Source organism: Stigmatopora argus, chromosome 17, assembly GCF_051989625.1.
Source record: "Stigmatopora argus isolate UIUO_Sarg chromosome 17, RoL_Sarg_1.0, whole genome shotgun sequence".
Classification (NCBI taxonomy): domain Eukaryota; kingdom Metazoa; phylum Chordata; class Actinopteri; order Syngnathiformes; family Syngnathidae; genus Stigmatopora; species Stigmatopora argus.
Genome location: NC_135403.1, coordinates 11574658 through 11591077, shown reverse-complemented (window position 1 = coordinate 11591077; position 16420 = coordinate 11574658). Strand labels below are relative to the sequence as shown.

General features: G+C 42.1%; 1 protein-coding gene across 1 annotated transcript; it reads right to left on the bottom strand.

Moving 5' to 3' along the window:
• Window positions 1–94: 94 nt before the first annotated feature.
• Window positions 95–16391, bottom strand: oxsr1b (oxidative stress responsive kinase 1b). The gene is made up of 19 exons (XM_077623858.1): window positions 16282–16391; window positions 15624–15957; window positions 11713–11825; window positions 8602–8710; window positions 6179–6320; window positions 4154–4209; window positions 3964–4073; window positions 3791–3892; window positions 3588–3721; window positions 3128–3176; window positions 2801–2866; window positions 2384–2506; window positions 1380–1418; window positions 1174–1308; window positions 1036–1091; window positions 917–969; window positions 787–855; window positions 648–712; window positions 95–579 (listed from the first exon to the last, which is right to left on the bottom strand). Exons 2-19 carry the CDS (start codon window positions 15709–15711, stop codon window positions 505–507), a joined length of 1584 nt encoding a protein of 527 aa, XP_077479984.1. The 5' UTR covers window positions 15712–15957; window positions 16282–16391; the 3' UTR covers window positions 95–504.
• Between the last annotated feature and the right edge of the window lie 29 nt (window positions 16392–16420).

The following is a 16420-nucleotide window of genomic DNA, read 5'->3' as shown; positions in this document are numbered from 1 at the left end:
GCCAAGTCCTAATTTGTTTTGTAGTTGGTGCCTTCTTTGCAAAATTTGTGATGAAGCCACGTTGCACTATCTTGGATGACAGCGTACGTGCACACTTTAAAAGGCAAAATTCCTTTTCTTTTGGAGTGAACGCCATTTGTTAACCTAAGAGAAAAATGCCAAAGATTACACACCAATTTGAAACGTTTTTATACAAGCTGTGAAACTGAGTCAAAATTATTGGCCTAAGAAGTGGACTCAAACATTTTGGGACCTACTGTATGTCGGGATGGGGGGTCTTGCTTTCCGGGTCTAAACGTAGCTTCTTGTTTTTTGGAGTGTATATCGTAGTCATACTTTAGCCCGTTGGATGAATGCTTTCTCTTTGGCAGTAGTGGTTTTCTTTAACAGCTGGGCGGGCAGGGGGGAGGGAATAATGTTCTGTTTCTGAATAATGATACGTGTCCTTTTTTTCTTGTTTTCACATCTTTTAGGCAAATGGGTCCCAAGGTCCTAAACAGCAGTTTAGCTAATGGTAAGCTGCGCAAAGCCCATCAATTTGACGTCATCTGGTATTTCCGATCCTTCCATTCCGGAAGCCTGCGATGGAAACGGACCAAAAATGTTAAGACGTGGAGAATGCAGCAACTTTGATGTCGTCAACTCACCAGTTTAAAAGTGACATTTTTGTTGGTTTGAGGCTCATCGACTATTTTCTGCAGATTTGCAGCCACTGTAAAGCAAACGAAGAAAGTATTTATTGTCCATCAATAAAAAAAAAAACATTCCTATCACAACTTGACTCACCTATGACTAAATCTCTGCCATCCACCAGCCCCGCTGACACCAACTCCTGAGATACTCCATCTGCCGTGTCTGCACAATGAAATCAACAATTAGCAATGCACCGCAAATGACCTAGATCCGTTTGACTTACCTCTGCCTGGCATGAATTCAAAGCGGATATCGTTGAGCTCCTTTTTCGTATTTCTGCCGAACAAACAAATGTATTTAGCGGATCATAAGTAACACTCAATGTCGCATGCCAAAACTCACCTTAACCGCAGAACCAAACTAATGGGCGACGTCTCGTTTCCTGGTGCCGGACAAACCTGAAGAGGAACAAATGATAACTTTGACTACATGGCTAACAAATGCGTCATGAGCAAGGGCAACCAAAAAAAAAAAAACTACCTGTGTCGGAGCAGTAGCCGTAGTTGTTCCCCCGCTTGTAGCGTGTGACGCGGGGTTGGGGGCAGCCGGTGACGAATCCGCATTGCTAGCAATAGCTGGAGGCGCTCCGCCGGAAGGCTCCGTCGTTTGAAATGCCTGAAGGGCAGACACAAAATGGTGTCATTCAATGTACGGTTTAAACAACAGGAAAAACTTGGCGGACTCACCTCTGAGTTTTGCGCCGCCGCTTCCTTCACTCTCGGCGACTAGCAAAAGAGAACGATTGTGCGTTAGCTTAAATAGCATTGGAACGCGGTGAATCGAAGGTAAACACACCAAGTGCAGGTATCTCAGAAATTGTGGAAAAAAAGTCAGTCCCAATTTGAAATTAAGACATTGCAATGAAAAAGGAGCCACATTGAAATGGTGGGCGACAGACGTCCAATCTCTTTAAACGGATTGGACGTCTCTGATAACTTTTTTCCCGACAAAGTTTGAAATACTGAGATGCACCTGTTAAAGGGCACACAGGAAGGGAACAAAATACGGGAAATGAGAAGAGTTAAAGGGCTCACACGTTTAGTAGAGTCTTTAGCGCTGCTGGCTAATAACAATGTAAAATAATGGTGGAATATAGAAATAGTACAGTCGCAAACAGAAAGCGCACACGTCAAACTGGCACAAAATTGTCCATAAAAAAGCAACGCAAGTGCAACTGAAATTTCCAGAATTTTGATAAAAAGCTGCAACTGATTGGATTTGATTTGGTGAGTCATTCAAAAAAAAATATTTAAGAGAGAAAGCAATCAAAAAAAAAAATACAGATGGCTTCCAGGAATGGGAACTCTCAGTGGAGCTGCACTGGACTATTTTAGTTTTTTTTTTTCCTTTCCCTTTAACTTTGACGGTGCTAGACGTCCAGTGAATTTGAACGTCTCTCACCGTCCCCACTTGGGCTTTTACATCTAGCTAGCGAGAGCCCTTCCTTGTTAGGGGAACGCCATCTATATTGCGGAGTCGAGTGAACGAACAACCCTGGACGTAGGCAGCTCGAGTGGGTAGGCGAAGCGCACTTGTCGCCTGGGGGCGCCAGCAGGTTTCACCTGCTGCTCCTTTGCCGTCAAACAGAACACACATACGCACGCACGTGAGATATACAACACCACAGACGTCGTGCGGACCAAGACAGGGTTTTGGGGGGGGTTTGTGACGTGTTTTGTTTTTTGCATACCCTCAAGGCGGCGACGGCCGCTTTGCCTTCCTCGCTCTCTTCGTCCAGCTCGTCGTCGCTCCATTCCCATTCGCCGTCTTCCGTTTTGTGGAGCCGGCCGCTGGAACCCGGGACGCGGCGTACCTGCGGATGGATCAAAATAAGTCTTATCGTTGAACAAGAAACAAAAAATTGTCTTGAAGGTAAATTGATGAAACCTTCAAGAACACAAAACAAAAATAAAATAAAATAAACACTGGCTGAATAATATTCAGGTGACCAAAAAGGAGATTTTCAAGTTGCACAGAGTTATCTTTACCACTAGAGGGAGTCTGTGTAAAACTAGTTGTTATCAATGGGCTTCTAATGAAGCATATACCATTAAGTGAAATCCAAATGTTCAGTGTTGCGTTGTAAAATGGTAAAACGTGGCCGTACCCTTTTGGACCGCTCTGATATTGTGGGAGCCCTCTGTAGAAGCTTGTCGAGGAGGTAGTCGTGGGTCTGCAAAGGGGAGAAAGAGCATTTGGAGTTTTATTCCAAACACCAACACTTTTGGAAATGATCGCACTGCTTCAAAATTACATTGCACCAAAGTAATTAATGAGAAAAAACACTTAAGAAGGCTAAAGATTCAAGTGGGCACGCTGGTTGTTCCAGTCCGACCGCTTCTCCCCATTTTAACTCTACAAGCGACCAATCAGCCGTCCCCATGCAAAGATTGATGATTGCTGACTCATATTGCAGCATCTGAGGCCGACCTACCTTTGCTTTCTGGAAGAATTTATTCTTCAGCAACTCCGAGGACGTTGGCCTGAGTAGCAGAAAGGCGGATCGTTAGCGCCGTTGCTTTGATTGCGACACCGCCAGGAGTCGTATAAATATCTTTTACGGGCTGTCAAACTGTCTGCCGCCGCAATAAAACCTTCCCAAATGGTGACAAACTCAAAGAACATTAGTTTTTTTAAAAACAACATTATTCCAGATTCGCTAAAGGCATAAATAAGTTTTACATACAGAATTTCAAATGCGCTCATGGTATTTTTCTGACACTAAATGGCAAAACAAAACAAAAAATACAAAATTAAAAAAGCCCCGTAGTAAAGTCCCCTTTTTATTGAGGGAATTTTATGGTTTAATTTTATGTCAATTTGTGATTTATTACGGTAGTTACATGACTTCTAGAAGCAGAGCGCAAATATTACGTTCCAGAAATCTTAATTACCTTTTTTCCGGATCCCTCTGCAGACACATGGAGATCATTTTTCGGAAGGACTTGCCGTACTTTTTCACCATTTCCTTGTCGGTGACGCCGGTTTCTAAACCCGGCGGGTCGTTTTGCAGCGTCAACATCAGCACCTGAAAAGACGGCATACGTTCGTTTGGTCCCCCAAAGGACACAAATACGACAATAGAAAAGATGCCGACCTTCATGGGAGGGTATTTGTGATAAGGTGCCGCCCCAGTGGCCAACTCGATGGCCGTGATGCCGAAACTCCAAATATCCGCTTTGAAATCGTAGCCTTTGACCTGCGGGAGAACTTAGTGAACGACAGAAAAAGGGGCGTTTCGGCGCCGTGGTTACAGAAGAAGGTGCCTACCTGCTCCATGACTTCAGGCGCCATCCAACACGGCGTTCCGACAAAGGTTTTGCGCACTTTATTCCGGGTCATGTCGCCGCCCGTGGCTAGAAAGGCACTCACGCCGAAATCTGACAAAACACGTTAAGATTTCATACAGGATACCAAAAAAACACACACAAAAAAACGAGAATAAATGAGTTCAAAATACCTGCAATTTGCACGGAACCATCATCTCCGAGAAGAATGTTTCCTGCTTTGAGATCTCTGTAGAAAGGGGACAGATTTCAAAGTCAATGTTGAAAGTTATGACTCCAAAAATCTCATGAGTTATCTTTTGCACATAGTAAACAATGGTGCACTTAATAAAAATAAACTGTGGTGACTCTTTATGCAATTCTAACTCCTACCATTAATCCTGTAAAAAGGAGTTCTCAAAAAAGTAGGTGTTCATGTCAAAGTACCATCTTAACTTTTGACCGGTGGTGAGATGAAGCAGTTTGTCTTCACGTGGCAAATATCTTGCTCCGACCAACAGCCAAGGCCGCAAGACTCTAATTACTTTAGGTCAAGATGGGACCATCCAACCACATTTCAGTGGCTGCCAGCCCACCCTTAGAGCGACCCCCCCCTTCCCCTCTGCCCCGAGACGACCACTCATGTGATCGGGCTTAAACGGGTTGGGAATGTGCGGCAACTTGTCTCATTCATCCTCAATGTCATTATCCTACAAAGTGGAAAGAAAGTCCTCAACTTGGACCAAAACACCAGAAAATGAGCCTCCCCTAAAAATGAAACGGTATGGAAACATGGCGACATTTATCTTGTTATGCTATGACTTTTTCGTATTATTTGATGTCTAAATGTGAGGAACATGTCGGACTATTACAAGAATGACGTGACACGGAAGCGACAAAAGGAACATTAAGTTCAAAGGTAGCGTCCAAGGCCGCTCGCTAAGCGACGGCTTGACTTAACTCGGTCTTGAAGTGGCTTAGAGGAAAGCTTTGGGGATCACGTTTCCTTTGGTTACGCAAATCTGCCATCCACACATTCCAATTATGCACATTCATCATGCATGTCAAGCAATGCAGAGTTGCCTGTAACACGTAAGACTAATTTATAGTGATTTTGACTTTCGTTATGTATGATATTGCATTAAATTGTGTGTAAATCTGTTCTGCGTAGATTAAGGGTTGTTGTTTTCCATTTTCTTGCATGCATTATTCAAGGCAGGCTGACAAAGAGAGTCAATTTGCTAACTATGGTGGTACTAGTACTATGGCATTCGGAATGTCAATGTCAATTGTATCTGTTCGCGGCTCACGTCTGAAAATCATCACACTAATAAAGCGATAACGAACATTGAAGGGGGCGTGGTTAGAGTTCGCTTTAAACCACGTGCCAGGAAGACAAGGGCGTGGCCGAGGTGCATTGCACGAATAAGTCAGTTTTAGGTAGGTAAAATGTCATCGCTTTGGAGGTAGATCACATTGCACGACTCCTTTGTACTGCAAACTTGACCCTTTTTACATTTTTTTTCTTTATCTACATGACCTTAAAAGGTGAGTCATTTTTTTAATCCCTCAATTCATCACTATAGCATAGCGATAAGCCATAAAGTTTTCAGTCCGCACCATTTACAGCTCCATCTCCATGACACCGCTGACCTTTGCGGTGTTGAGTAAATGTCACGTCCTTGATACGGTCACCGGTCAACAATAAGAATCACTTTCGCACACGGCGTTACGTTAGCATTTTCACCCGGTCGACGAATGGGGTTTGACAACATTTCAAAGATTGCTTTGTTTCATTTCAGCTTTGTTCTCTAGCAGGCATTTTTTTGTTCACTTTGAAGAATTTTGTAGCTTATGGGGGTCACTGTTAAGTAATTGGGGAACATTTAACGACAACAAAGAAAATAAATCCTCAATTTTCAACCTCAGTGTAATAGGATTACAATTTGGACAGTGTGCTATTGTGATTTCATAGCTTTAAAAAAAATTATACGACGTTGTAAAATTGTACCTTACAACCAACACTAATAAAATTTGTACTATTCTGATAAAACAGCTTTTGGGGGGTAAAATTCCATATTTGTAATCGAGACACACTATTCCACCTATTTCTTCAAATAATCTATTTTAGCTATAAAACCATTGTCGTTAAACTCTTTCAGCGTTTTTTGTCTGCTTAAAGACAAAGCTTAAAAACATTTTTCCCTTCTAAATCTTACCTGTGTATTTGTCCGTTTTTGTGCAGGTACTCCAGTCCCTCAAGCACATCTTTTAAGACAGTGGCTATACTGGCCTGGTCCAGGACGCCAGTTTTGTGCTCGCCTCGTGAGATGATGTGCTTAATCACATCCAGCACTGAGCCTGATTAAAAAAAAGAAGACAGAGACATAACCTTCACAACTGGAAAAATAGAGACACTTCAAAAAAAAGAGAGTAGTTTCTGGTGCAATAAGAAAAGAAAACCCATTTGTGGTCACACACAAAACTAAAACGCATTTCTAAGATGAACACGAAAGTATGTGCAAGGACCTTTTAAATTAGAATGCGCTGAAGCAGCAACCCAAGATTCATTACCTTTTCAATGGCTAAATTCCCTTTGAACGACAGCTTCTTCTCACAAGCCTACGTGGATTGATTCCACATTGATGTGCAGACGCTTCAATATCACACATTTGAACACCTGATCAATTTGGAATAACAAATCTATCACGATAGGGGCCAATTTAAATCACGATCTAAATGTGTCACATTATATTCCTATTAAAACGAGTGATAACTCTCAAAAGAATAAAGTCTTAAATACACAACAACAACTAAATTCAACAACAAATGAGATAGCATAAAAAACTAAACTCAGTAGCAATTCAAATCAGTTAACAACCCAGAAATAGGTCATACTTTTTTTATTTCTAATCATGTCAATAACTGGAGTCTCTCTGTGAAAAACGGTTTGAATTGCTAAACTGCCACGTAGCATTTAGCCCTGAAAACATATTCACAAGACCTGACTTATTCTTTCCGTCCTACCGGAAAGCAGCTGACAAGGTTGTCCTCAATGCGACCCCTTTGAAAATGAATCATGCCTTTATATTTTCAAAACACAAATGAACATGTCGCGACATAATGAGTTTGAACCGTTGACCCCCAAAAAAAGACTTCCATCCCCATTATTGTATTTTAAAAGCAAACAAACAAACCCCCAAAAAAGTAAACAAGTCACAGAGCACAAGGACGGATGCCAGCTGTGCCAAAGGCCGATGACAACGCCAAGTTGTCACGCGGGAGGCGCTAAGCGTGGCTTTAGCGCGGGTGAGGTAGTGTAAGAGTAAAAGACTGCTGCCTCAGACTGAAGAAAAAAAAATAAAGTTATGGATTACTCGGTTTATGGGATTGAATCAAGGCTGGGATAAAGCTTTTCAAAACTCTTCGCTCAGCAGTTACAAGGATAATTGCCGGTAGCTTTCCCATGCAACAAATTTACTGATTGAGCTCAAATTTCCAAAGTGGATGGCAACCTTCCGGGTTGTGGCGACCTTTGCGAGCCCGGCAAAAGACTTGGGATTCATTTTCTAGGAAGACATTCCTCTGCTTGCTCTAGCATGACTCCTATTGGCTTTCTCTGATGCGAATTTAATGAATGGCGGGTCAACTGTCTTCTTTTGGAACGGGAAAAGTACCCACGACAAAGCGTGAATGCCATTTTGGATCTGGTCGGAATATCCAAATGTTTTGACACGGCGTGGAGAAATGCGGTAAGCTGGTGACAAAGCTAGATCAACAGTGACATGCGGCTAACAATTATCGCTCGCTTGGTCGGTTCAAGGTCAAAATTGGATTGCTTTCAGGCATCCAGAAGAGATGTTTTTGCTATCAGACTTTTTAACAACATGTCATTTCTACACGCTATCGGGTAGTTTCAAATTTGAAAAAAAATAATTCAATTGCATTTATATGGCCATTTTACATGACAATTTTGATAGCGCAAATAGCCCTCCCTCTACTTGCTACATGGAAATGTGGCTCCTATGTCCTATTGGTGACGTGAAGTGTGCTAAAGCGAGACTCCTCCACATTGGAAGGCTATAAAAGCGACTTCCACTTGAGGCCGTCTCCTTGGCGAGCGAGCGAGGCCCTGACCATCATTTCATTACCCCGCACAATAAAAGTCAACATCAAGAGGTCGAGTGAAAGAGTCGCTCGGGCCGTCTGCCGTCTGGCTGGCCCGTCAAAACAAAAGCTATTTAACTCACTCGCTGCCATTTACGCCACTAGAAGTGGACCCCATTTGGACCGGGAGCAATTATTTCGACCGCGTCAATTCCGGACCAAGATTTAACTCGCGGTGACGCCGGCAGTCGTAACTCTTTTGCTTTCATCGGGTCTACCCCCCACGACTGGGAAGTGGTCCCATATTTCCTGCTAGTCAAATGACTTGAAGCATTCCTGGAGCAAAGGAACAATGTAATCAGATACAGCTGCTCTCCTTCCTCGATGGGTAAATTGCGGCTCTGCCACACCAACGCTGTTATTACCTCGACAGCTCGTGTGCTGTACGGAAGTTAAAGCCCCTCAATGCTACGCTAATCTAGCGCCAGACCGACCCCGATTTCAGGCGGCTGGTTAACATGGTTTATTGACTTACCGCCGCTTAGCAGCTTCATGACTAGCCACAGTTCATCCTTCACCACGAATGACGTGTAGTAAGACACTATGTTGGGGTGATGGCACTGGCTCATGGCCTGGATCTCTTTCTGAAACACAAGGAAGAAATGCAAATGATCAAAAAATGATTATTACAATATGAGGTTACTCCTGAATGAAGATCATCCCTAGAGTTGATATATTCAAAGTGCGGCCATCGATCACTCAACGCCCCCCAAGGTCAAGCCTTGGGCAATAAATGCTTAGCTAACACAATTCTCTTTGCCAAGTCATCACTACAGAGCTCCTTTGAGAGTTGGTGAGTAGGTGACATCAGATTTTGAATAAGCGGGAAGTACTAAAACTATGGACTAAAGCAAAAAGGACCTTAAAATGTTCATCCATCAAGATGGCAACCACTGTTCGCTAGCAAGGTTGAAAAATGAACGGTTCTATTTTGAAAAATAAGCAATAGAATATCCCGATCTTGTTTTTGGAAAGCATAAAAACCCGACACAAGCAATGTAACATCATTATATCTCTACTACTCTCCCTCATGAAAGATGAGGAATGAGTCAATGACTGTAAAGAAGAAAAAAAACTGGCATTATTCCAACATTGCAAGTAATTGACAAGCGTGAAATGCCTGAAAATGTGCCTGCTTCAAAGAAGTAGCTCTACCGCCTTTCCAAGAAAATAAATGAGTTCTTTTTTTTTACTCCATCCTTTGAACAAGGATGAAAAATAGCATTGCCATCCTTTGCAAAAGATATATAATTGGCCAACCATTTGTGTTTCAGCAACAGGTGAGCACACAACACCTACGTTTGAACCCAAACGGTTGTCAATTATCCTAATATTTTCCAGTCTGGCGGGCCCGACAAACAGCTCGATAGGTCGCCTTCCCCATCGACAACAATGATGATGATGCGGCTGCGCTTCAGACCCCCACCCACCCTTCTGTCCTTAGCCCGGTGGAAGAGGAGGGTCGGTTCGGTGCGGCGGGCCAGAAGACAAACAATGGCCTAACAGGGAGGATATCGTGCTCCGGCAGTTGGCCGCTTTGCCCATCTTTTTCCAGCACACAATGTGACGACCAGGGTGGGTCTTTGTTTCGGGGATTAGGTCACTGTAAACGCGGGCCGCGGGGGGACTCCGGGGTGGGGGAAGACTTCCTGACATGTTCTCATAGTAGAAGCCTTTCATGCTGATATGTGAGTCAAGCAAATGGTTAGAATAAATGGGATGGATAGCACATAACAAACCAATTAAAGCATTACAACAAAAATCCAAGGCACAGACAACTAAGGAAAAAAACTACAAATTTGATTGTGACTGAGAACATATTGCTTAGCCCTGTCACTAGTTTGATTTAGGACAAATAGACATCAAGTGCACAGTGACCTTTGGCAACAAAGAAATATCATCTAAGCAGGCGTTAGAGGAAATACCACCACTTGTGGTAGTTATCTTGCACGCTGTAGTCACCGTAAATACTAATAATTTGCTCTAAATTTATGGTGATTTGACCCGGAAACAACAGGTTGACACCTGAGTCGTAAATTGTTTTTACTAGTGTAGACAGGTGTAACTATAATGTATTAAAATGTAATTTCGGTTCAGTTTTTGAATTGCTCGTTTTGGTGAAGTGATGCAAATTAAAATACTATAATTTTCCAAATGTAAATACAATACAACTTGTGGAACTAAAAGTAAACATTTTGCATGATATTTCAAATAAATAACAATCAGTTTATAAAACTAAACAATAAGTAATTGAACCAATTCTACATTCTTACAATTATGGATAAACACTCAAAACTGTAAACTGATCAGTATTATAATAATTAACCAGATTAATATTTTCTGCAGAAAGCACATGTATGTGCCTGCAGTGGCCTATCTAGCTGACTTTCTAACAAATAAATTCAACATTCATTGCCCGATCGTGCCATTTTAAGTAAAGTTAAGGCTTATTATTTTGACGATAGAAATATGATTTATCCACTTGCCTTTGTGCTCTGCAAAGTTTGAAGAGTTCAACAGCGTTTCTAGCCGACCACGATGCATCTTTTGGAGCAAGCTTCTTACTTTCATTTGTCACGTTAACATATATCAAAGCCGTAAAATCTAAACGAGAAATTAATAAAAAACCTGGCACATTGTTTTTAATTAACGTGTGCTTATTTACAGCTGGCGTGTCCGGCACTGAAACGTGTCCGTGTGGAAACTACCACATGACTTTGGTTCCGCCTTCAGCGTGCAAGAAAATCTTTAAAAAATGGTTTAAAAAATAAACTGTATAATACAATTAAACCGACCTGAACATGCAAAACAGAAACGGTTTAATAAATCCACTTTACTAGCATGGCATGAACACGACCAAGACCAGACGACCACTTGCCTGAATTAAAAACAAACAAGACCCAGCAGAATTTAACCCAAAACCAATACTACATTCATTTGGGTGTCAAGAATTAGAATCAAGACTGCGTTCAAGAACCTACACTGCTCAGTAATATGAGTCATAGGACATCAAACTGAACGTAACGTCATCTGTCCAATGATGGATGTCCACTCTTAAAGCTCAGGGTCATTAAAGGAATGAACCAAGTGACCCGTCACCAGGAAACGGGCCTCTCACAGGGACAGTTGTGTTTTTCTTTATCCAATCTGATCGCTCCCATGTCGGGGAAATCCGAACTAAATCGCCGATTGTCACAAACCGGTGCCGCCGTCGCACAAGAGAAGCCACTGTGGGAGCATGTGGCGTCACGGCGGACAAACATAAATAGATTATTCAACTAGGAAGGCACTTCGTGGAGGACAGATGTCCGGCAGGTGGAAAGACGGAATGTCCACAAGGGATTCCTTTCAAAGAAAGAGAATCAATCTAAACTGCTCGGATTATTGCGCCAGAAGAACAATAAGCCGAGTATGTGCCGCTTAGCGTTTTTTCTCCCTTTCAAGAGTTCTTAGAAAAGATTTGGGCTTCCAAAAAAATAAAAACAGAGGAAATCTGGGTTCTATTTCAAGCTTCCTGACCACATACTAGTTAATGATACGTGATGGGTTAAAGGAGCGCTGTGCGTTTGGCAGTTGTGGATCTTACCAAGAGTTCATCCATACTGGTCTGGCACTTTTCTAGGTTGATTCGCTTGATGGCCACCTTCTCCTTGCGCGGTGTGCAGTACGCCGCTTGAACCACGGCCGTGGCCCCGCTCCCTGGAAGAAAAAGGAAAGAGAGAAGAACGTCTCATTATGGATGGAGTTTGAAAATAAAAACAGGATTGAGAAAATGCATAGTAAGACACTAGGAAATGCCTTATGAGCAATATGGCCTTGCCTTGAAAATCAACTTGGACGATCGATTATTTAATCTAGGTAAAAAAATAAAAGAATTCAAGAGAATTTCAATTGCAACTTTCCTGTTAGGCAGGATTTGGACGCCATCTTGCAATGTTTCGGTCAATGACAACCGTGAACTGTAAACTTTGATACTGTTTTACCTCGGCGTGCACTTCACACACAATCTGATGATTCTGGGTGCGATGCCAAGAGCGCTTTTTTCCCCCCTCTGGCGTGAAGCTTTGAGCGGCGGACGAATGAGCGAGCAAGCTCATGCACCCTCCAGTAAGCTTTTGCTAACCCCCGTTGCCCTCATCTTGGCTATGCCCAAATATTAACAAAGTGTCCATTGTTTAGACTTTTCATTGAGCCAAGAGCCGGTAGCGATTTAGAAATAGGGGAGGAGCCACATAAGGAAGAAACAGTTCCCGTATTTTAATTAAAATAGAGTTGACCTTGTGATATTTCACTGTTTACATTTTCAATATAGCTTCAAGCAATGCTAATAAAGTGCCATGAGAAGCGATTTGCGGTGACGCGACAACGCAAGTCTACATGATAATTTAATAAAATGGCAATTTCCTTTGTCATTTCCTGCACGCAGTTGAATCATAAAGGGTGACTTCATTTGTTTTTAAATTCACGGGCTGCCATTGACGGCAATAGACACCCAATGAATGCATTGTATGATCATGTTTCATTGCCAATTATAGTAAATCATGATGTTATATTATGATATTGAAACATCAGGAAAAACAATGCCTATTGGTTGCGTAAAAACTGGATGTGGTTTCAAAATTCGGCCGTTTCCCTGACCAGCTTTTAATTTAATTAAAATTTTCAGTTTTACAAAATACCAGTTGAAAATGTTGACTTTTTGACTGAACAGTTTAGCTGAAAACACATTTTAACTCCATTGTAAATTTAAAAGACAACAATCTCGATCTACGTTTTGCATACTCATAGATTCAATTGGATTATTGCCAAAGTGATCGAAATCGCTTTATCGCTACACCCCAAATGACGACATATGTCAATATTACAAGGTCAGTTCTGATTTGATTAATTACAAGAATCTTTTCTGCAGTACTGAAGTACTAATCCAACATAACAAAGACATTAGCGACATTGATTGACTGACAACCAACCAGGTCCAGCTCAAATCTCCAGATTTCTAATAATCGCTGGCCAAACTCCAACCGCTAGCTAGCAAACTACCTCATCTCATCCTCCCCTTGGAGGCCTTGGCTGAAGAAAACACACACAGACCCTGTGATCCAGTTGCCGAGACCACACCGGGGTGTAAATTCGTCCACACAAACAAACAGCTAGTCGTCAGGGATGGCCGGGCGGGCAAGCTGGAAGAAGCGTGCAAATGTAGGGCAAAAACCGCAGTACTTGATCTAACACTTTTTTTAGTCATGACCAATGTAGTACTCAATTCTGACAGAATAATTTTTAACTCTTTTAGTGCCGTCGGCGACGATAGCCGTCCATCAAGTAGCTCTTGAGTTAAAGAAATAGAATGGTGAAAATGCAAGTACGTAACCTGACAGGCTGCCCGCAGTCATAAATCATCGCTCAGAGGCTTTTGTTCAGGTAATGATGGACGAGGAAAGAAGCGGAGGGACCAGCTGAGCAAGTCTGAGACGACGAACGTGTCTTTGAGAACCATCAAACCCCTCGCTGCCATCCTCTTTTTTTCAATAGTGTCCCTTCACAACGACATTTTTGTGGACATCGCCCTACCTCGCTCTGGATCAACTGTCAAAAAATATCAATATTTCACTGCGGTTCACGTTTGCCAATATTTTACACATTTAAATTCTGCACCTGCATCAAAGACACTTCATCTTTGGGAGGAAAAATGAACAATTCTGTCAAAAAACCTCCCGTCTACATTGTTGACTGTCACAGCCTTAACACAAATGCCCCTACGTATCCAGTCCAGCCAGACGGGCATTTCAGGTGAATCGTCCTTCGGTATCCCAATTGTTGGACAATGTAGAAAGGACAAAATAAAAACATTGACAAAACAAGCTTGCTCTTTGCACCTTGTGTTTTCTGTAAGCATATTATTTCTCCGCAAGCTATATGTGTTGCCTCAATGTTTTGCTAACAACAAATTTTAAGAAAGTTTTTGGAGTCCTCAATGACCAGAATACAGAAATCAGAAATTATGATTGATCAAAATCCATGATTAGTTTATCATTGCTTTCCTTGGATAGACAATTTATCGATTTATTACAATTAGATTTTTTTTACTAGTCAGTGCTGCCAAGTGAGTCCATTTTACAGCCTCGTTTACGACTTTTCTTTGTTGCAAGCAATTTCCGCTGAGAAACAGACAATCATTAGCACATCGTCCACTGATTTACATTGGCCGCTTCCAAAAAGTGAGAGGGCAGACTGTATTTCTTTGCCGTCTCGTTTAGTCCGACACAGCACAATGAGTTGAAAAGAGTGGGTGTGAGCCATGTAATAACAAGACCACTTTCCACCCCAAGAGGGAAGATAGCAAAACAAGAGTTGCGATGGGCACCTGCTTTCGTTTTGGGGAAAAAAATTATAGTTACAGAATATTTATCGTCACATTTACAACTAAATGTTGAGCCAAGAGAAATATAACTTCTTTCCATACTTGATTAGTCGCAAAAGCGAATTGCAAAAATGATTGTTTGTGAGCAGGCCTGACCACAAGAACAACACAGTTTGTGTACCCTCACAAGTACAAATTAGCTTTGTGACTGTGTGATCTGTGGGTCATTAGGATCACTCAATGGTGCACTTGTAGACGTCCACCCCCCTTCCTCAAATACACCAACCACCAAGGGAGCGAATGTATAGAAAGTCAATGCAGCTGTTATAATTTTCTGAAATGGGAATTTGAATCACATGCATATGCATGTGATTCAAATTCCCATTTCAGAAAATTATAACATCTGCATTGACTTTCTTAATATACATATAAATATGCATATGCATATAGTAGTAAGTTGTTGGGTTGACTTACTACTGACCAAGTGTAACTGTGCACACCTTTGTGTTCTTAACAAAGTGGGGCAGGCGTGGGTAGGGTCACTTATCTGAAGGGTGGGCCAGCACAAGCCTTGAGAGCACTTCTAAAGACAAATAAAACCATAAACGCAGAATTTCTATGATTTTCACACCATTTCCACTCCTAGAACAGTATCAAAGCAAGCACTTTCTCAACCTGGAGTCATGCAAAATTTTAACTGAGACAATTTTTTTCATTACAGGAATTCAAATTACTATCAACTTAAAAGTTCTTGCAATTGCATTTGATCTCAGGGTGTATTTAATTAATTCTCTGGGCAGAGAAAGAAGCTTTGATAGTGAAGAAGTGCTTTCTGCAAGTAAATATGCCTTTAGCCATGCCACACAATGTTTTTAGTAACAGACGCTCGTTTCATTCACCGGCGCAGCCCGACTGGGCGGGGTTGGCTTTTTCTCAGTGGAAACATTCCACCGGCTCCAAGTTTTAACACCGCCCGGTATGGACTGTCCTGCAAATTAGCCTCCCTCTCTTTATTTTAGGGGAAAAATAAAGATGCTTAAATTGAATTCTAACATCAAAACATCCCAGTTTGTACGAACGTTAGCAACCCGAGGCGAGAGGAAAACTAGCAAGCAAGCAAGCGATATTTTACATACCAATCACCTCGTGTAGCTCATAGTCATCTTTGTCGATGGTCCACGGTTGGGAACTCAGGTCCTCCGACATGGCTGAGGTATATGCCATTCGACACCGTCGAGGGGAAAAGTGTCGCTTCCACGGGCTGGGCGTTTAAATGAAAAAGTCCCAAGTAATCCAAGGAGCGGCAACGAAGGCGACACTTTCCCTTCTTTGCGAATCCTGCAGCACTCCTGCTGTCATTCCCAAAGTTTGACACAAGGTTCGCGGCCCCGCCTACTGCATTCCTCCTCGGCAAATGTGGACTCCCCCGGCGGCCATGTTGGTTGTGGTCATTCGACGGCTTCCTGTTCCCTTCGGTGCCGATTGACCAGGGCAAAAAAGAAAAAGAACACACAGTGACGCCGGATGGTTGACAATTATGAGAACAACACGTAATTCTTTGTCATGAGTCACGTTCAAGGATTGCTACATTGAAGGACTGATAAGATGTAAGAATCAAGACTAAAGTCTGCCACACTTTCAATGGAGGCAACGAGTCACACGTTCTCTATTTAACGACTCTTAGGAATTCAGACTGTCATGTCAATTCAAATGCATCTTTTGTTGATAACATTAACTTCCCAGTTCTGTCTTTCCCTTTAATGTTTAAATATAATTGCAAGAAGTACTCCTTACCACCACGCTTGAAGCTAACGGGTAGCACAAAGAAAGGGCAAACTTGCTGACAATCCAGAGGCGTCACCATCGGTTCTGATTGGTCAATGCCACAACATGACGCGCTCTGATTGGATAATGATTAATGTTACACAGGAAG